Here is a 24,211-nt window from a genome sequence, read left to right on the forward strand (position 1 = left end):
CGTAGGCGAGAGGCTATAGGTTGAGACTCCTCACCTGTGGGGATCAGGGGACTCTTCAGGTGGGTCAGGCTTGTGACCTGAGACCAGACCTGGGAAATTTCCATGGACTAGCTAAGTGACCTGAGATCAGATTTACCTATGTTCCACATTGTGGTGTCTCCTCTCGGAAGGGAGACTCAGACACTGGTGTTTTGTAGCCCACAGTTCCTTCTGATACATCAGTTGCAGGTGCTGTGTGCCCCATCATGTGTGTGGTTAGTCCTTGGAGCCTGTGCCTGTGCCTGCATGGACCAGGGAACTTTCTGTGGAGTGGCTGGGGGACTTGGAGTCAGATCCACTTTTGTTCCAGACTGTGGGGGTCTCCTCTGGGATAGAAGACCCAGACACTGGTGTTTTTGTGGCTCACTAGTCCCTTTGAGACCTGGACCTCAGAAGCTGTGCACTCCAAGGCAAGCGGCTAGTCCTTGGAGCCCATGCCTGTGCCTGCAGGGACCCAGGATTAGCTGGGTGACCGAAGGCCGCACCCACCCAGGCTCCACAGTGTGGACTCTTCTCACCTGGGGAAAACCAGCACTGGTATTTTGTAGTTCTCAGTTCAGTCCTTAGGTCACTGTTCAGTCACTGCTGATCAAACACAGTGTATGTTTGGCAATGTCATCTTGGATCCCCTTCAGGATCTTTAATTTCTAAATATAAACAAAAGTTGCCCTGGCCTTCTGGTTGGGCACATTTTAAGTATTTATAGTGTATTGTTTAGTTTTAGTTCTGTGATTGCTTTTTTGGTTATCTAATTCAGAATCACTAAATGTTAACAATTACAAATTATTAATGTTCAATGATTTTTGACAATTCCATATTGTTCACCCTTATGCTGTTGAAGAAAAATGTGTCACTGCAGGAGGGGAGTCTGTGGCAAAATTACCAAGATACCAGGCTGTAGAATCCTGCCATGCTTTGCAGGATTACCTCACCAGTAACATGCAAGGTGGGTATTGGCCCTGACGGTTCCGAGATGTCAGACATAGTGGAAGGCAGGGAGGCCAAGCATCCAACATCTGTTCTTTGGAGTCAGAAACAAACATTGTGTGCCAATCAACAGAGTCACTGATGGGTTGAGTGTGTGTGTGTGTGTGTGTGTGAAGTGTGTGTGTGTGTGTGGGGGGAGTGTGTGTGTGTGTGTGTGAGGAGGAAGTGTGTGTGTGTGTAAGTGTGTGTGTGTGTGAAGTGTCTGTGTGTGTGTGAAGTGTGTGTGTGTAAGTGTGTGTGTGTGTGAAGTGTGTGTGTGTGTGTGTGGGGAAGTGTGTGTGTGTGTGTGTGAGGGGGGAAGTGTGTGTGGAGGAAGTGTGTGTGTGTGGAGGAAGTGTGTGTGTGTGTGGGAAGTGTGTGTGTGTGTGTGGGAAGTGTGTGTGTGGGAAGTGTGTGTGTGTGTGGGGGAAGTGTGTGTGTGTGTGAAGTGTGTGTGTGTGTGTGTGGGAAGTGTGTGTGTGTGTGTGAGGGGGGAAGTGTGTGTGGAGGAAGTGTGTGTGTGTGTGGGGAAGTGTGTGTGTGTGTGTGTGAAGTGTGTGTGTGTGAAGTGTGTGTGTGTGCGTGGGGGAAGTGTGTGTGTGTGGAGAAGTGTGTGTGTGTGAAGTGTGTGTGTGTGTGAAGTGTGTGTGTGTGTGAGGGGGGAAGTGTGTGTGGAGGAAGTGTGTGTGTGTGAAGTGTGTGTGTGTGTGAAGTGTGTGTGTGTGTGAAGTGTGTGTGTGTGGAAGTGTGTGTGTGTGGAGGAAGTGTGTGTGTGGGGGAAGTGTGTGTGTGTGTGTGTGTGTGGAAGTGTGTGTGTGTGGAGGAAGTGTGTGTGTGGGGGAAGTGTGTGTGTGTGTGGGAAGTGTGTGTGTGTGGGGGGAAGTGTGTGTGTGTGTGTGGGGGAAGTGTGTGTGTGTGAAGTGTGTGTGTGTGGGGGGGGAAGTGTGTGTGTGTGTGAGGGGGAAGTGTGTGTGTGGAGGAAGTGTGTGTGTGGGGGGAAGCGTGTGTGTGTGTGTGTGTGTGAAGTGTGTGTGTGGGAAGTGTGTGTGTGTGGGAAGTGTGTGTGTGTGTGTGTGGGAAGTGTGTGTGTGTGTGAAGTGTGTGTGTGTGGGAAGTGTGTGTGTGTGTGGGAAGTGTGTGTGGAGGAAGTGTGTGTGGGGGGAAGTGTGGTGTGTGTGTGTGAGGGGGGAAGTGGGTGGGGGAAGTGTGTGAGGGGGGGTGGTGTGGGGAAGTGTGTGTGTGGGGAAGTGTGTGTGTGTGGGGGGGTGGGGGAGTGTGTGTGTGTGAAGTGTGTGTGTGTGTGTGTGTGAAGTGTGTGTGTGTGGGGGAAGTGTGTGTGTGAAGTGTGTGTGTGTGTGTGTGTGAAGTGTGTGTGTGTGTGAGGGGGGGGAAGTGTGTGTGGAGGAAGTGTGTGTGTGGGGGGAAGCGTGTGTGTGTGTGTGTGTGTGGAAGTGTGTGTGTGGGGGGGGAGGAAGTGTGTGTGTGTGTGAAGTGTGTGTGTGTGTGAAGTGTGTGTGTGTGGGGGAAGTGTGTGTGTGTGAAGTGTGTGTGTGTGGGGGGAAGTGTGTGTGTGTGTGTGAGGGGGGAAGTGTGTGTGGAGGAAGTGTGTGTGTGTGTGGGGGAAGTGTGTGTGTGTGTGAAGTTGTGTGTGTGTGTGAAGTGTGTGTGTGTGTGTGTGGGAAGTGTGTATGTGTGGAGGAAGTGTGTGTGTGTGTGTGTGTGAAGTGTGTGTGTGTGTGTGTGTGGGGAAGTGTGTGAGTGTGTGTGTTTGTGTGTGTGTGTGTGTGTGTGTATGAGTCTGGGTGCACCGCTGGGATGCTAATGTAAAGAACTGATAATCTGATGGCACAGTTACAGTTTATTCAGTGTAAGTGTTCCCTTCCTTATGGATAACCTTGCTTAGAGTGTTACAGGCTCACCATCTTATACACTATCATAAAATCCTCTGACTTTTATTCACCTGCCTCATAATTTCTTAACTGGTTATTTTTATACTTTAAAGTATTTTCTTCACTTTCTTCTTGTTTAAAATGGGATCTTTTTATCTTAATGTTCTTACTTTTCTATGGTTTTGGTTATAACACCTTATATCACTAATATTTTTCCTGAAAGTTTTTCTTTATTAGTTATAGTTTTTCAATGAGTCAATTAAACTTTTTATTCTTTGAATCTACTTTTATTTTTAATCTTTACTATTACAAATATATTTTTACTTTCTTTAATTTTTCTTTATTGTTGTGATTTGAGAATATTGCTTTTTATCTCTAGCTATGCTTAAAATTAAGAAATGAGTACTAAGGTCAGTAAAAAAATCCATCTAATACAATGAGAGCTTTTTATGGTAACTCAGTAGTTCTCAACTTGTGGGTTATGACCCCTTTGGGGTTCGCATTCAGATAGTAGAATTAAGTTATAAAGTATCAATAAAATAATTTTATGGTTGAAGGTCACCATAGCATGAGAAACTGTATTAAAGCATCACACCATGTAGAAGGTTGGGAACCACTGGGCTAAGTCATTTTCTAAGCAAAACCAATGCCTATCTTGCCTCCGCATGAATCTGACACAGACACGACTAAGCTATTTTAGAAAACAGCATGTATTCCTGCCCATTACCAATGCTTATATCAAAATGTGAAGAATCAGCGAGGCCCAAGAAATGACAGGATCTAAAATATGTTCTTTATCACTAGAGATCATAATGTACTTGGTAATATTTGTAATATTGTACAATCTTAGTGTATGGCTATAGTAAAAGTAATATATGGCACTAATAGCCAACAGTAATGTAATATACATGTACACAATGTAATATACATATAAGCATATTAATGTTACATTACATTAGGTACATATAAATACCTGTAATATATATGTACCTGTAACATATATGTACATAATGTAATGTAATAGTAACATAATAACAGCATTAGTAGTGCACAGTAATGTAAATTATTTATCAAGCATTTAATATTTTCTTTATTAGACTATGTCTTGATATGTTTTAATACACCATAGTATCCTCAAAGGTAGACATTATTTATTTAAAATATGTTTGTAAATGAGAAGGTGAACTCAAATGAACAAAATCCCGGGTTTGAAAGCTAGCTACACCTATATTTCAATTCTAGCCTTGCTGCCTGGTAACTCTGTTGTCTAGGATATACGCCTTTGTGACTCTTGAGCTTTCATTGTATCTTTATATCCCAGTTTCTATGGTTTTAGTACTTAAGATCTTGAAAGACTGTTGCAGGGTGCAGTGGAGATAAAATAAATGGTGCTTGGAGATTCTCAATGACTTTTCCTGAGGGTCTGTCTGCTCCTACGGCATTGAACAAGCTCCCTTCTGCCCTGACCTTAAGAAATCATACTGGCATTGTTCTAACCACCCCAACACAAAAAACCCCAGGAGATGGATCAGAGAGACTTGTGCCTAAAAGATAATCCCAAATTTTGCTTCTCTGGAGACTATGGAGGCCAAAACAGAAAGAAATGGCAAAGGACTAACAGTATTTGCCTTTAGGGGGCTGGGTTTAACCATCCTCTGATAAGGATGGGATGGGCAGAAGCAGCTTAAAATATAAAAAGAACTTTCTGCAAAGGTTATTACTATTAGCGTATTTTACTTCTTACCTATAAAACTAAAGGAAATTGTTAAATCTTGGTTGCATCCAGGAATTTGTGCCAGACATTATGCTCCATCAAACATCTGTCTCTATTTTGGCTACATCTTTATTTTTGTCTATACATAAGCATTCATGTATAAGGCACACACATCGGCATACGTCTTAGGCCAAGTGAACTGTTTTAATAAAATACCATAGGCTTACAAACAACAGAAATGTGTGCCTTATAGACCTTTAAGCTGGAGGCTGAGGCCCAAATCGATGCACAGACGGACGTGGTGTCTGCTGAGGGTAATCCTACATCACATAGACAGTCATTTCCTCCCACAACGTTACATGGTGAAAAAGGCATGACAGCTTCTTGAGTTCTCTTTTAAAGGGAAACTAATGGCATTAGTTAGACCTGTGCTTCCCTTCCATATCCCTCCCCCTGAATGTTTCAACCTCCTAATAAAAAAACCCTGGGGTTGCGATTTCAATGGCTGAAGTGTTTTGTGTGTGTGGGCACTCATCCAAGCTACACGACTCTCTTCTCTCTCTTCCCATATGAAGGTATCTGTACACACATATGTATTTGCTTCATTATCCATTTACATTGCTACATACCTAGCATTATGACTCAGAAACGTTGGTCTACATGAGAGACTGCTTTGTCTCTTCGATAAGCCTGCAGCGCTGGGTGGGGCGCCCATGGTTGTAGAATTCTGTGCCCACAAGTCATTCTTCCATTCTACTGTAACTCCCCTTTGAGCAACCACACTTTTATGGTTAAAGATGTCTTAACTCCATAATGTCAACATATTTTTAGTTTGTTGGAAGTTGAAAATAGGAACTAGAAGATGAGAACATTGTTCTGAAGAGGCTATGTGGGACAGGCAGTATGGTAAGCAGTTACCATAAATTGTCTTACTTGTTAGTAAAACTCTATGTACTGAAAATATTTTTCCCAACTGAAAATTCAAGTTCTAAAGGGTTAAGGCATTTGTCCAAGCCCAGATAGCTAATTATAGAGGAAACAGGATTTATTGTGTGGCTGAGGCCACAATTTCAATTTCAATGCTGGAACTTTGCCAACATGTCTCAGGAGACATGCAATTTCCCCCTTTTTTTTTATTCCAGGAGATTCCTACATCTATCTTCTATTTTTAAATATGGAATAAATAGATACACAAAAGAATGATCTCCAAAAAGTAAACTCATTTGATTTGTTGCTACTTTTGCTTGTTGGTTTCTGTTCTCTAGAAACATTGTGCTCAGCCCTCTGCCTGGGCTCCGGCCGTAGGAGAAGGCTGTTTGCAGTGCCAGGGTAGAGGGTTGAGGTTTTGGTTTGGGATATTACTGCTGTGGTAAAACACCATGACCAGAAACAACTTGGGGTTTCTTTCACTCACAGTTCGGTATCCAGTTCATCATCAAATGATGATGCAGTGAGAGTTAGAGCAAGTGTGAATGCTGTTTTCATTTCCTCAGTTGAGGGGATAAGATGAGAGCCACATCCAAGCTTTATGAGCAATGGCTTGGGCTGAGCACAGAGCTTTTCTATCTAACAGTCTCTAAGTTGAGGCCTGGAAGCTTCTAGCCTCCATACAATCTAATCTTCTGCAAGCCCTGACCTCGAAGCCTTCAGGTTCTAGCCTCCATCTGTTAACCTAGTTCTGGAACATTTTCAGCCTCCAATATTTACTGCTGAGTAAACTCACCCTTCCTAGCTCTTTCTGAGTTCTGGCTGGCTGGTTCAACTCAGCTGTTCGGGCTCAAACCCCTCTCCAAGATGACTGATAAGTTGGCTTCTCACTGAATTGCTATGCTTGGAAAAAACTTCCTCTGAATTCCATGAGCTACGCTGTGCTTACTGCACTGGCTGCATGAACTGAATGGCGCCGGACAAACGCATCTGTGTTCAACTGAATCTCACTGAACTCAACCGCCCCACCCCTCCCTGTACTGCTCTTAAGCAGCCTTTCTTTCCCGTATGCTCTCTTGAGAGTTGGGCTTATTCCATTCCTGACTCATTCTGTCAGATCTTTCTCTGATTTGTCACTTTGTCTGTCCCTCAATTATACATCATTGTTTGAGAGTAAAGGTGTGTACCCAGGGCAAATCTGTATTCTAGCCAGAGGGATTAGAGGTGTGTGGCTTGTCTGTATTCCAGCAGGATCACACAGACTCAGAAGGTCTTTGCATGTCATGCCTATCTGGATCAGCCACACTGTTGGATTGAAATTCCTCTATACTCAAGCAGAGCAGGAAATTGGATGAAGAAACTGAGAGAGTGCTGCTTACTGGCTTGCTCCTCATGGCAGGCTCAGCTTGCTTTTTTATTTTTGGAGACAGGGTTTCTCTGTATAGCTCTGGCTTTCTCTGCAACTCACTCTGTAGATCAGGGTGGCCTGGAACTCAAAGAGATCCCACTCTCTCTGCATCCTAAGTGCTGAGATTAAAGGTATATACCACCACCACCACCTACACATCCTGCTTTTTTTTTTATAGAAGGCAGGACCACCAGCTCAAGAGTGGTACTACCCACAAAGGACAGTCCTTAATCAATCAATTATTGATTAAGAAAATACCCTATGGGCTTTTCCTACAGCTAGATATCATGAAGGCCTTTTCTCAACCGAAGTTCCATCCTTTCAGATGACTATAGCTTGTGTCAAGTTGATATGAAACTAACCAGCACAGTTGAGATGTTTGATTCAGGTATTTTCCCCATGCCGTGGTGCAGCTTGGGTAGCTGTTGAAGTATTCCAAGCTTGTTCCTGTGCGTCCACCTCTTACAAGGTGGACAGGAGCACCCCTTCCCCAGGGACTTCCCAGCATAGAGTAACAGTTCTCCAGTGTTGACATGCAGTTGGTTTATGCATCACCAGACACGCTATTTACCAAGCCTTGCCCACTGTGGGCCTCCATTGAAAGTTTCTTAATAAAATCCTTTGTGTATGTCATTGGTTTCCTGCTAGAGCCTTAGAAAATAGATTGTGTTTTTTCCATGAATTTAAAAAGAGCTCTCATTAGATAATCTATGCTTCTTTACTGCTGTGAAGTCTTTAAAATGTGCTACTATTTTATTTTTGACCATTAAGTGCAGCATGGAAAAGTCCTCTGAGGTGGCAGCTGGGTCTGGTGTGTTTGTTGCTCACAACTTTGATCCAGTTACTGTTAGTAACATGAATAATGCAAGAGTCTGTTGAATGTGCGCCCTGATCTGTCTTCAGTAACCAATCTATGCTCAAATAGCCTCAGCTCTCATCTGGGAAGAGAGCCTATTCAAGTTGGAACTCCTTTCGGTGAATGGAATTTTAATTGATATTTTGATCATCTAACTATATTTTTCAATTACTGTCGCAATGTGAGTCTTCCTCAAATATTTTTTTCTGCTGACTGATTAAATACCCATAATGTTCCAGAAAAGCAATCAACTCAATTTTCAGTTTTCAGCAATGTTGTTAACTAATTGTTCTTAGGTTTTTATTTGTTTTTGACTCTTCAGGCAGCCCTATCTAAAAACTAGACAAATCTCTCAAATTAAGCAACATTTCGGCCATCTTACAACTAAGCCAAAACCTTTCACAGCCTGGGGAAAAATCCTCATGCCAACTTTATTATTAAAGATTTATTTATTGATTTTTTTGCATGTGTACTTATATGTGCATCATATTTCTGCAGAAATCAGAGTTAGAGGGGATTGTACTCTACCACATGGGCTCCAAGAGGCAAGCTCTCTGTAAGGGCAGGGAGAGCCTGACCAGTGGTAACATTTTCCAGCCCCATCACCTTTCTTTTGAATAAACCACAAACTTAAGTACTTCTTTTTGTCCATGATGACTAAGCACATGCTAAGCTCAACCATGCTTTCTCCTTTAAAAAACATACAGTCTGCTCTAATTCAAATTATAGTACCATCATCTAAAGTAAATGGAAAGTAGTTTGCTGGCCTCTCTGAATCTTTTGTTATTTGTTTGTGGATGTTCCTTTGTGTGCTCTGCCTTGGTTCTTGGGTAATTCAGCCCTGTGGTTGTCCCATGACTGTTATTCTTTTACTTCTCAATCAAGTGTGATGCACCATTTTAGACTTTATGTACCATCTCACTCCATCCCTACAAACAGGCAGGCGTTATTATACCCATTTTACTAATGAGGACATTGAATCTTAGAGCACACCAATTAACTGTTGAAGTTAATTTGTAGATGGAGCTGTCAGAATTCACATCTGCACCAATATAAACTACGGCCCTGAAAATCAGTTTATGAGAATTTGCGGAAGCAACAAGCAAAAATCATGAATCCTTTATGGAGATCAGTCCTCAGGCTTTTGTTAACTCAATTGTCAATATTGCCACTTAAAAAAAAGCTTACTGACTTGACAATATCAAGTTTATATCAAGTTATATAATATCAAGTTGATATTAACTTGAAGAAACATATTCAACGAAGGAGAAAAATAACCAGTCCCATGATCCTGTGTTTTGATGATGTAATTTTTTTAAATGAAAAGTCAGGGTTGCTTTTATTGGGAAATTGTACTTTTCAACTGCACTGAAAATAGTGGTTCAACACTAATTCCATTAAAGACATTGTCTTTGCCAGGCATTTTCTGACACCCAAGGGCCCATGTTATATACCTACATAATAAGTAAATTATTTTAGTTAATTCTGCAGCTAAGTTTTCCTGCTGGCCCACAGGAGACTTTGCATCCCTTTTGACATTGGTGGGTTATTCTTACACCTGTTTTGAACACTTTCCAGGCCTCAGTGTTTGGTGCAGAACTCCAGAGATGTCGTGGTGGATTTCACACACTGGAGAAGATCCAGAGTTGAGTCCTGGAGGAAGTACTCACTTTGTCATTAGGGCTCAGGTGGCCTGTTTCCAGGCAGAGTAGATGTGAGCTTGTGTTTCTGGTGGGCATGCAAGCTCGTGTTTCCAGTGGGCATGCAAGCTCGTGTTTCCGGTGGGCATGCAAGCTCGTGTTTCCGGTGGGCATGCAAGCTCGTGTTTCCGGTGGGCATGCAAGCTCGTGTTTCTGGTGGGCATGGTGATGATAGCAACAACCACTAAGTGAGCACATCCTTTGGCAGGCGTGGGAGCTTGGTTCTAGCTGAGTTCTTTCAGTGCCAAACATGCCATCTGCTCCCTGACTGCACAGCAGAAGGACTCCTTACCAGGCAGAATCTTAGCCTGCTGTCCCGCCCAAGAGGAGTGTGGGCCACCTGGGAGTGGCTCCACAATGTTTATCTGCTTGCTTCTCCGTTTGGATGACACTAGTTCATGAAACCATGATCTCTTGCACCTCGAAATCAACAATGTGAAAAAAATCCCCAATGTGGTGTTCCCCTGGCTTGCTTGCCTTTGTTGAGATAGTATTAACTATACAAAACACCTGTTTAAAAGTCAGTGCCATATTTACTTCACAGATTTGAAGAAAAATAATAGGAAAAATATTGATGAGTTGTTGATGGTACAGGGAGCGCTGTACCTAAGGATGTCATAGCCTTGTTGTTATCGTAGCTTGCTGTGCAGTGAGGCAGCTGTGCTCCGAGGATGGCTGATTTTCCTGAGAAACTGAAGGATGCTTTATTTAGACTTACCGTTTTGACTGGGTTTGAATGGTGTTTTATAGTTTTCCTAGTGATGAGTGAGAAGAAGGACAAAAGGAAGTTTAGGCAAAGGATAGATAGAGCTTGTGTGTAAAATTCCAAGGAAGGGAGGAGGAGAAAAATTTGGAAACTAACAGTAGGAAGAGAGCACTGGGAGGTCAACCAACAGTGCTGCCATTTGTGGGCAATGCTGAGAATGTGGGTTTAATGCCAGTCATGAGAAGATTGTTTAACATGCCATGCAGAGTATGCAAAAAACAAACAAACAACAACATTAACAACAACAACAACAGCAACAACTCCAGAGATGAATACATGGCAGGGAATCAATTTAGTGAGAGTTAAAAGAAATCTTTTTAAAGCTAACACAAAGCTTTTACTGGTTGGTTTCAAGAGCAATTTTTCTAATAGTATTTTTTGAAAGCACAATTTTTATGGTCAGTAAAAAGCCGGAGTATTACTTGTAGAAGCTGGTGTGTCTCCTCCCTGAGTCAGTGTTTAGACTCCTGTGCTAAAACAGACTGTTTCTTTCTGAGTAGCCAGTTGAGATTGCAGTCTAAGCCTCAACCCTAGCTATCATTTGGGCATGTATTTAGGACATTTTCTTCCTTCTGAATTCTTATTCAATATAATTTTTATTATGCCATGGCACAGCTCTGTTACTTAAGTTGTGTTCTTAGTAAGATGAAATGGTTAGATAAGTAAATATGAACAAAACTCAAACGATGTAAGCATTTGTGTGTTCCATTTCCGTTTTTCCAATGGAAAATATATATATACATTTGTGAGGCAAACCTATCCTGGCACACACCATGCACAATGCAGCCTAAATAACTGGGCAAAATATAGGGATGAAAATAGACAAAACTAAATTAATTATCTTTAATTTCTCTGGCATGTCCCCATTGTGGGTATGGAGCTCCTGCTGTGCAAAGTGCAACACCCTGGGAATTGAATGAATAGCAGGTCCTAAACACACTCTGCTTTCGTAGTTGCAGACGAAGAGTTTTGGATACTGTTTTCTCAGTGATCAGCAAGTCTGCATGGCAGAGGGGAAAACAGTCTCTCTCAGTTTCTCTCTCTCTCCCTCCCTCCCTCCCTCCTTCTCTCTCTCTCTCTCTCTCACACACACACACACACACACATACACACACACACACATACACACACACATACACACACACACACACCTCTCCTCCTCCCTGTCTCTGTACATACTCTTTATTCTCTTCAGATTTTAGTGCCTTTAAAAAAGTTTGTGTTAACTATAATTTGCAGCAATGACTAAGTGCCTATAAAATACCTGAAGATATATAATCCTACTATCCTATAACCATCCTTTTAAGGATCATAGTAATTTTAATAAAATGACTCAGAATCAATTGAAAAACACAGAACAAATATATATGAAGTTATCCTAAAAGTTTTGGTAAAATGGACTACGTAATTGTACTATTAACTCCTGATTGTCACTAAGTGATGGAGTTATAGATGGAAAGTGTCAAACTCTGCTGTTCTTAGCCGAATAAAGAAAAATGTTATTTATCAGGAGTGTCAATGTTTAAGGTGGTACACTCTCTGTTGTGGGCACAGGAGTATCTTTGGTAAGCCAGTTAATGATTTAGGACACATTTGACTGAAAAAGGGCGTGGGTGAGACTTTCGGAATACTCAGATGCAGGGAAGAGCATCTTCTGTGATAAGCGCTTCGAACTTCAGCGTGGAAGGAAATGATCCCGTTAAGTTGAGATCTTAATTCTGCCTGCTGCTCTTAGGAGCCGACAGAGAGATCCCAGAATCCTCCTGTCCACCCCGACTCCAAGATCTTGCACTATAAGAGGCTTGAAGACAGAGATGTGGGGCTTGGTAGAGAGCCGGGAGATTCTGGTTACCATTGTGGCTCAAATGCTGATAGAAACTAGAAACAAACCCGCTTCATGGTACAGCTCTGAGCACTGGCTAAGGGGGAGTTGTGGAGACTTGTAGGCTGCAGCAGGCGACGGAATGAAGCAGTTATTCTTGAGCACTTGGGACACCGTCTGTCCACTAGACATTCAGCTATCTCTCAAACAATGCCCCTCCCGCCTTTTGTGCAATCTTGATATGAACAGAGCTTGGGGTAGAATTATGCTCCGGAATTTATTTGGCCAAGGAAGAGATTATTCCATGTATCCTTTCTCAGCACGTATTATATTCTAAAGCGCTGATGGAGGCACACAGCATGGCTAAGAAAAGAAATGGGAAGCCGACCGGCCATAGCTTTTATGGGACATCCATTTTCTTTGCCGCCATTGCGCTACATTTTTTTTTATTTTTTTATTTTTATTTTTTTATTTTTTTTATTAATTTATTCTTGTTACGTCTCAATGTTTATCCCATCCCTTGTATCCTCCCATTCCTCCCCCCCCCCATTTCCCATTATTCCCCTCCCCTATGACTGTTCCTGAGGGGGATTACATCCCCCTATATATTCTCATAGGGTATCAAGTCTCTTCTTGGCAACCTGCTGTCCTTCCTCTGAGTGCCACCAGGTCTCCCCTCCAGGGGACATGGTCAAATGTGAGGCACCAGAGTACGTGAGAAAGTCATATCCCACTCTCCAGTCCACTGTGGAGAATATTCTGACCATTGGCTAGATCTGGGAAGGGGTTTAAAGTTTACCTCCTGTATTGTCCTTGGCTGGTGCCTTAGTTTGAGCGGGACCCCTGGGCCCAAATCTGCCTATCATATTGTTCTACTTGTAGATTTCTAGGACCCTCTGGATCCTTTATTTTGCTGTTCTCCCATGCGTCTCTCTCATTTAGAGTCCCAATAGGATGCCTTCCCCTCTGTCCCAGTTTCCTGGTAAGTGAAGGCTTTTGTGGGACATGCCCCTTGGGCTAGTATGCAGATATAAGTGAGTATATACCATTTGATTCTTTCTGCTTCTGGGTTAACTCACTCATTATGATCATTTCTAGCCTCAATCCATTTATCCACAAATTTCGGGAATTCCTTGTTTTTAATAGCTGAGTAGTATTCCATAGTGTATATGTACCACAGTTTCTTTATCCACTCTTCTACTGAGGGACACTTAGGCTGTTTCCATGTACTGGCTATTATGAATAAGGCTGCTATGAACATGGTTGAGCAAATTTTCTTGTTGTGTGCTGGAGCATCTTCTGGGTATATTCCAAGGAGTGGAATAGCTGGGTCTTGAGGAAGCCCTATTCCATTTTTCTGAGATAGCACCAGATAGATTCCAAAGTGGCTGTACTAGTTTGCATTCCCACCAGCAATGAAGGAGTGTTCCTCTCTCCCCACATCCTCGCCAGCATGTGTGTCGCTTGAATTTTTGATCTAGCCATTCTGATGGTGTAAGATGAATCTCAGAGTTGTTTTGATTTGCATTTCCCTGATGACTAAGGAGGTTGAGCATTTCTTTAAGTGTTTCTCAGCCATTTGATACTCCTCTGTTGAGAATTCTCTGTTTAGTTCCAAGCCCCATTTCTCAATTGGGTTATTCGGTTTGGTGGTGTTTAATTTCTTGAGTTCTTTATATATTTTGGATATTACATTTTTTTTTTTCACTTGAGAAAAATGAGGTGTATAGTCTCCTTGCTGCCTTACTTCTTGTGCCAAATTCCCGACAGCATTTCCTCATTTTAGCCTGGTTAAGCTGGGGAAAAAACCGGAAAGCTGCAAAACCAAAGTAATACCGGTTCTTTCTAACTTTCAGCCTTTATTGTTTGGCGATGAGCTTCTGTCTCCTGTTTTGTTACCTTGGTTGTCACTTCTGTCTGTACGGCAGGTGAGACTATCAGCAAATAAAATGAATTTAATCTACCTCCCAGGCTTTGTGCATTTTCTGCCTCCCTGTTCATTCATCTGTAGTGGATTTTAATATATTGGCTTGACATTTCTGATGCTGGTATTTGTTATAAGGCAGACTAGATGAAAACGAAACAAGGGCTAGAAGTTCCTAGGCAAAAAGGAGAAATAACCTGCCGCTCCTTAAATGAGTTCCGTGTTCTCCATGACCCAAACAAGTGATCACATGACCAACTGCCATTAACCCCAGACTGTGTTCTCAGCCTCAGCAAGCAGATCTTTCGCCCATATTGGGATTTCCCAGCCCATCTTTGTCCACATCATCTGCCAACATTAATTTTCCATTCTCCACATGGTTTGTTCTTTTATGTATAGTCACAGAAAATATACGTTGATTCCCACGGGAACTATGATGTCATTATTTTTTCAAATGGATATTAGCTATGCTTATCTCTCAGGCAGAAATATTAAAAAAAATATGGCATGATTTTCCTACTTGACTTTTTCATTTAGAAAAAGTGGGTTAGACGCTTACTCTAAGCAAGGCAGGAGCAATGTAAACAAGGTAGACACGGATTCGGACTTTCATTAGGAATAATTACATTTTCCTCCTTGTACTCTGAGAAGTAGAATATAAGAATGTTAAGAATTTAGACAGGAGAGACACCTGGGATAGTTTAAAAAACAACAATGAACGCGTAGAATCTCACAGTATGTATTGGAAGCTAAAAACGTCAGCTGGAGCAATTCTCCTGCCTCTGTTCTAACTGCTTTTTTGTGTTCTCTTCAGAAGACCTTTGGGCTGCAATTTAATTTTTACTAAGGAACAATTCCTGTTGTGTCAGAGTCTCCTGTATCAAACGAGATGTTTGCTGCCTGACAATAGTGTCGGCTTGATGATGAGTGTTTTCTGAGATGTACTTGCCTGACTGTAAGGAGGGCCATGCTCAGGATGGCTAAGAGAGGAAGGAGACAATCCTGGGGTGGACTTCCTCAGTGCCCCCTTCCCCAGGTGAAACGCCTGGCTCTAAGCTCCATGGGTGTGCTGTATGCATGCCCATCCAGGCCTGATGTGACATCCAGTATTTCCCAGAGCTCGCCCCTGTCCGGAGCCCTCTTGGCACCTAAAGTGACTCCATCCGGGAGTGGGTGTGTGACAGTAAAAATTTTTGGCCTTTGGTTTTAATTTTGATCCAAGCTAAGGAGAAGATTGTGCTGATTATTTTGTGAGTTAATTTTTCCTGACTATGGCTTTGGCTTTTCAAATTCTAACACAGTGAATTTTCTTTTCTCCCTACCCCTCTTGTTAATAGGGTGCTGAGAAAATTTTGTCAATGAATGAATCAGGAGAACTGCAAGACCTCTTAACTAAAATTGAGGTAACTGTGCTTCTAACAACTTATTTTTACTAATCAAAATGTTAAGCACATTCTGATTGTACTTGGTTTCCTAAGTGAAATTTTATCCCATGTTTACACAGATATATAACAGCATGTGGGTGACAGTTGTAATTGGGTACCACCTGCCATTACATCTACTCCAACTAGAGTGATCTAAATATCTGCTTCTAACAACCTCATCCTATTAACTGAGCTTTTCAGTTGGCTTTATCTGAGGCTAATTATAACAGAGGTGCTGATGAAGTGTTAAACTAGACAATTGTCTTAAAGCACACTTATTCCTACAGACCTATTCATCATGTATGAAGGTAAAAGGAAAACTGTTTCTATAAGACACATGTTTTTTTTTGTTCCTACTCTTTACTATTTATAATTATAGCATTAGAGACATAATTATTCAAATATATAGCACAGTGAATGAATATGCAACTGGGAACCCTTAGCATTTCTCTGGTAAATGACTGTACCAGCCCGTTTCTTCCTGCACATAGGGAGACCATATACTTTATCATCCGGATGGTAACACTTTTAAGAGTGAAAATTATGCATTCATAATTATCCAGAGGATTCCAAGGTGAACAAGGCAGGGCAGCACTCATATGCTTTTACTGACTTTTCTTGTTCTCACCTGATTCTCTCCCATACCTGCTGGGTCAGAAAAACTAAGAGCCATGTGGCACCTCTGCTCTCTCAGAGCCACTCATTTATGTAATTTCTGTCCAGCCAGGGCATTATTGTTCCACTTCCTCATCAAGGTCTGTGGTAGCCATCCTCACTGCCAGTTCTAAAAATGCTGTCCGGTCTTTCCTGTAGTCTCATCTCCATGACTCTTTCTATTGTATGGTTGCCAAAGGATTCCTTTTTATCACTTTCATTTGGGTTTTTTGATTTATATCCCAAGTGACCTACATACTCCTTGATGTTAACAGTCATTTTATGGATATTTTGTCTTTGTCAGAAGGTAAACAAAACGTGTTCACTCGTTCGACAGATATTTTGAGTAGTCATAATTTACAAGCATTTTCCTTTGGGAGACAATGGTCTCTGCTCAAAAATTTGCTTGCATATAGCAGTAGCTCAGATAAGTTTTGTGATAATTTCTGTCATAGTAATAACAGTCACATTACATTTATACACTGTGGTCCAATAAAGGTGAGAGGCAGAGAGAAAGTGCCTCTAGACATGGCGGGTTGCTGGGGTGGTGGAGTGGAGTATACCGTGATCTCATTTCCTACGTTTTCTTAGCATTCACAATTTGTAATCTCTGAAGTATTTTGGTTTGAACATTTTAGAATTTTAGCTGGAAGCCCAGCTCTAATGACAGGTAAGTGACATTGGACATGCACCTTTACCCCTCGGAGTTCCGATGGCTTCAGGTATCCAATGACAGTGTGCATTGCTTGTCTAAAACTCCAGCTAAAATGTTTGCACAGGCAGGTTTTTGTTCCTTCTGTTCCTATAGATCACTTCAGTTCCATAAAACCCATTAATTTAGGTTTAATTCTATTGTTTAAAAATTTAACCCACACAACTTGCATAGCGTATATTATTCATTTATTGTATAGTTTTTCTGAGCACATTTTAATGTTATTCAAGTGATATTGCAGAATACGTGCTGCTTGATTTTATATGGACACGTGACCACTGAAGGCGGTTGGTTTAGCAGGACACGTGACCACTGAAGGCGTTTGGTTTAGCAGGACACGTGACCACTGAAGGCATTTGGTTTAGCAGGACACGTGACCACTGAAGGCGTTTGGTTTAGCAGGACACGTGACCACTGAAGGCGGTTGGTTTAGCAGCAGCTGTATACCTCTCCAAGGCAGCCCTGTCTAGTAACTCTTGCTTCCGTGATGGAAACACTTTTTGCCTGAACTGTCCAAGATGGTGGCCATTGGCTGCCAGTGGCTATTGCGCATGGAACATATGACTGTGTGACCGAGGAACTGATTTTTTTCTTTTCTTCTTTTTTTTGAGACGGAAGTCTTATTTAGCTTGAGCTGGCTTCCAAATTACTACAAAGCTGAGGATGACCTCTAACTCCCGATTCTCTCGCTTTTATTTCCCAACGAAATAATTTTAAAATTTTATTTAAATTTTAAATTCATTAAAACGTAAATAGGCCTACGTAGATAGCATTGTATTGGCTGGTTTTATGCTAACTCGGTGTGAGCTAGAGTCATCAGAAAGGAAGGAGCTTTCGTTGACAAAAGGTCTCCATAAGATCAGGCTGTAAGGAGTTTTCTTAATGAGTGATGAGTTTGGGGAGGGCCCAGCTCATTGTGAGCCGGTTGTCCTGGGCTCTGTGGGAAAGCAGGCTGAGCAAGTCATGTGACGTAAGCAGCGGCATCCTTCTATGGCCTCCGTCAGCTCCTGCCTCTAGGTTCCCGCGCTGCTTGGGTTCCTGCCCTGACTTCCTTTGGTGATGAACAGTGATGTGGGAGCTGGATAAGCCCTTCCCTCCACAACTTGGGTTCTTGGTCCTGATGTTTCACCAGAGCAATAGAAACCCTAACTAAGACAAGCATTTTAATTTCCATACTTTAGTAATGTCTTTTAGAGTCCTATAGGATGAATGGTCCTTGATAGTTTTCTTTTTACACACACACACACACACACACACACACACACACACACACACACACACTTGACTTAAATGTTCTGAATATTTATTCCCTTTAATTCATGGTTCTTTTTATTCTGCCATTTAACAGCAATGTACTAGATTAATGTAACTGCTGTTTCTCTTTCAGCTTACAGGGATTTGGAAAAATATTTCCTCCAAGTTTGTCTTCATTTTATAATTAGTGCAATTAGGGTACAAATACTAAGAGTATTCCCAATTTTGAAAAGCATGGTGTGCTACTGGCTTCTATTGTTATAGCCATTGTAAGGTGCTACAGTTTGGCTCACCTCACGTCTGAAGGGTGAAAGTGGTAAAGAATTTATAGACATCTAAGAAATCCTGGAACTTGGCCCATGAGGGAACTGGGGTTTAATGAAAGACAACCTAGATAAGGAGACAAGCCCTAATCATTAGATTCAAATCTGAAGAATCCAGTACTTCCGGTTAGCTTTGGCAAGAGTTAAATATTCACAAGGCTGGACACGTCTAAATCCTGATTATGTAGCAAGTAATATGCTTGGTCTTTTATATATACTGAATCGTTGAAATAGCTTCTTTTGTTAATCCCATGAGGCCACTAAGGGAATACAGGCACAGAAAGAGACTAAATCACTTGCTCAGATCATTACAGAAAATATTAATTCCTGAATCTGATCAGTCTGTCTCTAAAGACCATGATATTAATCACTCCTGTGACTATCAATTCAAGTGACATAGAATCTGTGGGACATATCACATTATCATGACAGGATAAAGGACTTGCTGAAAAATTTATCTACTGTATTAGGTACAGAGAATAAGCTGTTCTAACATGTGGCTGGATTTTCACGGAACATTCTAGAAGATGGACAACTGCTCATTCTATAGCAAGACACTAGACAGATCCTACAGTTTGTATTATTGGAAACCACATTGAAGTCATTAAGTGCCACTGGTCCTCACAGTCCAAGTCCCAGTCTTAGAAATTATCCAAGTGGAGGTGAGGAAGAGGAAGAAGGCTTAGCAGTTGGATGAGGCCAACAGAAGGAAATTGGTAAATAGTTTTTCATTTTCTGGTTCAAGAGTGCTACCACATATATTGTTCAAATGACCATTTCTCTGGCAACCTGAGTGATTGGGACTTACTGATGAAGATTGTCTGCGTCCCTACACATGAGCAACTGGCCAAGTGGAGCAGATTTGTGTGACACAAAAGCCACGACTTGCTTCACATTTGTCATGGAAATAGCCAATTTTTAAGAATGAGAATAGAAGTGGTCTCAGAATGGTTTCATTGCTGTGCCATAAGCCTCAAAATTAACAGGTGAATTGAAGGCAAATTTACTTTTCCTTTATATGGGCAAGCTTTTAAACCAGAGGGTTAGTATTGAGGCATACAAATCAAATAACCCAGCATGATAGAACATGGTTGAGTCATGGGACTATGAGCAATTTAGCTGGAGACAGCAGCTGGCACTTATGACTTAAGACAGTGGTTATTAATAAAATAATGGTTTACAATGCCTAACCTCACTGTGTGCCAGCCAGCCTTTTACTTGTCCAATGTGGATTAGTTTACTGAATCCTGCCGATAACTGAGTAATCAAAGAAAGATCTCATTTTACAACTCACGGACTCTACAGACAGGATTTCAGGATGGGCTGCGTACAGCAGCGACCCCATTAACACGAGAATGAAGATTTCAGCATTGCTACGTCAGTTTTCTCTTCGGAAATTCGTCGGTTGTGACTTTCAGATAAATTGTGAGGTCCGAGGAGATTCTTGGTACTAGTGTGTATGACACCTGATGTTTTTGTTCATCAAGAGTAACGTTGCAGGCTCTATTTTGGATCTATGATGCAAAATAGACCCTGTTGTATTGCAGGATTAAGTCCTATGTACTTGACAGCCCGAGGTTCAGGATGACTGAGTGACAGAGGCAGAGAATGAGCCTAGGTGGCTGAACAGATCTCACGGTTTATTTCACCCTTGCTGTTCTTTGTCGTCATAAACACAGTGATTGGGACAAGCACATGGTATTTTAAAATATCATCATTCACCACTGCCCCAGGACACAGTAAGGGTTGGTTTCAGACAAAGCCCACCTGGTGCTTTTATATATATATATATATATATATATATTTTTTAACTGAAAATGCTGAGGCACATTAAAAAAACCCTACAGAATAATGAACATTGGCTGACAAACAGCTGCTTTGCAGACATTTCTCCTGTTGGTTGACGGCACCTGCCCTGTTAGGCTGCCAGAGAGGCTTGATGCCCACGTACATATTAATCTCACAAAAAATGCTAAATGGTTTGTAGTTCAATTATTTCCAAGGAAATTAATATATTTATATAAAAATATTTGTTTTATATATATATATCTATAAAATTCAAATTTAACTTTGTTTATTTGCAATATATGGCAACCTTGTTATAATAGGAACCCATACCTACCTATAATCTAGTGGTAATGAATAGTCTGGATTCCTGAGCCCTACAGTTCTCTCTTCTCAGCTGTAGGATGCCCTGACATCTGCTTTTTATCTTGTTGATGCAATTCTTATATAAGTCATATCTATCTGTCTATGTGTTTATGTGTCATCTATCTGTCTATCATCCATCTGTCTATCTGTCTATGTGTCTTCTATCTGTCATCTATCTGTCTATCTGTCTATGTGTCTGTCTATCTGTCTATCTGTCTATGTGTCTTCTATCTGTCATCTATCTGTCTATCATCTATCTATCTATCTGTCTATCTGTCTGTCTATCACCTATCTGTCTATCTGTCTATGTGTCTTCTATCTGTCATCTATCTGTCTATCATCTATCTATCTATCATCTCCCAAAGTTGCCTCAAACTTACTATGCTGCCAGAGATGACCTTAAACCTTTTATCCTCCTGCATCTGCTTCTGAAGTTCTGGGTTTACAGATGTTCACCAAAAAGCCCAGCTGGATATTTTTGAATGTATCCTTCTTTCAAAGTTTCAGTGATGTCATGCATGTATTAACATGCTCATTTTAGTTTTGAAATTTGATGATACCAATCTTTGCTAATACCCCAATATTCAGGTTTTTAAAGTATATTTTTTCACTCCACATATTTACAGAGACATTAACATTACAAAATACAGATCCAGCTTACCTTTCTTTGTAGGGATCAGTTCTTGCAGATAGCAACTATGAAATCATCAAATTACCACTTGCACTCAATCTGTTTGAGAAATCTTTGAATCTCTTCAATCTTTATGGCATTTCCAGTTTCCAATTTGTGTCATCCATATCGGCAACACCTACCTTACATTAAAATAATTATGTGCTGAGACATTACATGGGTTTTGTGTCTTAGTATAACATGTAAACCAAATGGTAGTTATAAATGGATCTTGCAGAAAATATATACACAGAAAGAGATGTGAGCATTTTTGCATGCAGTCAATCATATTCTAATGTTTACTTTCAAAGTTACATTCTGGAAGTTACCTATTAGGAGAAAATTACATCTATTTATTTGTTTCCTGGATTCTTTTAGTGGTATATAGTAGGGAAGTGAAGGGTAAATCCAGTTCAGTCAGGTTCCTTTTCAGTTGGAATTTTTTTTTTTTTGGAGATTTTAATGTGCAATTGTAGGAATGTATGTATTTATGTGGGTTAAATATGTTTGTCTGAGTTTGTCATTTTACAGGTGTGTGTGTGTGTGTGTGTGTGTGTGTGTGTGTGTGTGTGTTGCATGTGCACACCTGTTTTGCATACATTTCTAACCTTGCACAAAGCAGACTTTCAAACATTGCTGCCAATTCCTATATTGCAAGTCAGGAACCTAGTCAATTTTGTTTTTGTAATGACTTCTAATCACCCCGCATAGTGGGTTCCAACAGGGAATTCTGAGATAGCTTACTTGTTCAAAGAAACAAATTGAAATGAATGTAAAGGGTTTATAAAACATTGTCTTCCACACAGAGCCTTGTTATATTTATTCTATATTTGAGATTCTTTATCTTTGTTTGAGCTGGAAAGGCTGGTAGCTGTGAGGAAAGGTTTATTATGTACATAGATGTCTCAAGATATTTGTGTCCGTTTTCTTAAGTATCAAGTGATGATAATATTTGAATTGTGTCTCTTTTGAAGATGATGTCTATATGTGTCAGAGGAGGAAATATAACATAATAATACAGTTAAAAGTGCTTTGAAATGATTAAAGAAATATTTAAATTGGCAATGTAACAATAGATCTTCAGTTGACAGTGGCTCTTTCAAACTTTAGTTTATAGTTTTCTAATTTTTCAAACTTTTTATTAGAATTTGCTTTTTTATAAGACAGAAGAGTGTGAAGAGATGCCAAAAGGGAAAGTTAGAAGTATTTTCTTCTTATGAAAATAATTATATCATGTTTTATTTGTTCTGCAAAAAAAAAATGTTTTATATGATGAATTCTTGAGACTATGCACCGTACAACACAGCCTAATATCTGCTAGACTTTATGAACCAAGCCTCTGCCGTGGATGGCCGTCAGGGAGGGCAAGAAAGAGTCCTGCAGCTGTGCTTCCGCTAGGTCCCAGGGGTGTTAACGGCAGATAACTCTCAAGTGCCTAGCCAGAATTATCTTACACCAACGCTGCTCTACAACACGTCACGATATTGACCGAGTTGTTCACGTCAACACGTTTTCTCTTCTCCCTGTTTCTCACGCCCCCCCCCCCCTTTTACAGAGGGTGCAGCATCCACACGAGTGTCCCTCCTGTGGAGGCTTTGGCTTCCTCCCGTGCTCCGTGTGCCACGGGAGCAAAATGTCAGTGTTCCGAAACTGCTTCACAGACGCTTTCAAGGCCCTGAAGTGCACGGCGTGCAACGAGAACGGCCTGCAGCGGTGCCGCAACTGCGCCTGCTGACTGCAGCTTCCGCCCAGCCACAGCCGCGTTTCACCGAACGGGGGCTAGAATTTGGTTTCTAATTTTTTTTTAAATGAAGTCACATTTTTGAATTAAACAATAAAGTTTATATTATAATTACCTTTGCCTTAAATTTTGGCTATGGTCATTTTTTGTTGTTGTTTCATTAAATAAACACTAATTCAGTCACTACCATGGGTCAATCCCTGTGCTAGATTCTGGTTTCTAGTGGAAATTACGGAGAACTCAGTATCGTCCTAACATATCCAAGTCTGGTTCCCCAAATGTGTCTGATTTTTAAAGGAAAGAAAACGTAACTTAGTGCCTGCTGTAGCGTCGCCCTTTGTGCAGGATTATTTATTAGACCTCTAGATGTAAATGCGTTTGCATACATTCCTGAACTGCAGGGGAAAGATGCATGCTTAGGCCACAATGTTTTGTAAAGTTATGCAGTAGTGTCAGAGCGGATGGCTTTAATTATACACTGTCAGTGTTGTCAGATAGGTTTTTAGAGGATAGTATAGAAACTGCCGGAATAGTTGGGGAGACTGGGATAAAGTACTTGCCGTGCCACACGAGGATCAGGGTTTGAATGCCCCAAAGGCACAGCATGCCAGTGTTCTCCCGTCTCTAATCCCTGTGCCACCACAGTGAGATGCGAAGCTGAGTCCTTAGCCTTTTTATGCGTGCTTGAACAAGAAACTCTGCCTCAAACAGACAAGGCGGATGATGAGACCAGATAAGGAGGGTGTCCTCTGACTGTCAAACATCTGCCGTGGTATTCATTATACATACACCAACATGTACATACATGAATACAGAGAGAGAGAGAGAGAGAGAGAGAGAGAGAGAGAGAGAGAGAGGAAGAAGAAGAAGAAAGAAGAAGAAGAAGAAGAAGAAGAAGAAGGAAGAAGAAGAAGGAAGAAGAAGAAGAAGAAGAAGGGAGAAGAAGAGGAGGAGGAGAGGAGAGAGGGAGGGGGAGGGAGAGAGAGAGAGAGAGAGAGAGAGAGAGAGAGAGAGAGAGAGAGAGATCTTGCCAAAAGACGTTTCAGGTTGTCTTGTCTTTAATTTTTAAAAAGAATGTATTTTTAATCATCGTTTTGTGTCACTGTTGTGGAAAGGCCCTAATGAAGGTAGGGCTTCTCACCGTCTCCTGAGCTGGACAGAATAACTGTATGAAGTGCGACTACATGAAACGAAACAATACGAGTAGAGGAGACGAAAATAGATTTTTTTGTGTGAAATTATTGCCTGTTTATATGTATACCTATAGGTTT

At 41.2% G+C, this 24,211-nt stretch overlaps 1 protein-coding gene across 1 annotated transcript in view; it reads left to right on the forward strand.

Moving 5' to 3' along the window:
- Positions 1-23,005, forward strand: part of Grxcr1 (glutaredoxin and cysteine rich domain containing 1) — a 109,488-nt gene extending 86,483 nt beyond the window's left edge. Inside the window, exons 3-4 of the mRNA XM_051164854.1 lie at positions 15,349-15,414; positions 22,755-23,005. Of these exons, the coding sequence (XP_051020811.1) occupies positions 15,349-15,414; positions 22,755-22,934 (246 nt within the window). The 3' untranslated portion in view covers positions 22,935-23,005. The remainder of the gene's footprint in view (positions 1-15,348; positions 15,415-22,754) is intronic.
- Positions 23,006-24,211: the final 1,206 nt, after the last annotated feature.

This window comes from Acomys russatus, chromosome 22, assembly GCF_903995435.1.
Source record: "Acomys russatus chromosome 22, mAcoRus1.1, whole genome shotgun sequence".
Taxonomy (NCBI): Eukaryota; Metazoa; Chordata; class Mammalia; order Rodentia; family Muridae; genus Acomys; species Acomys russatus.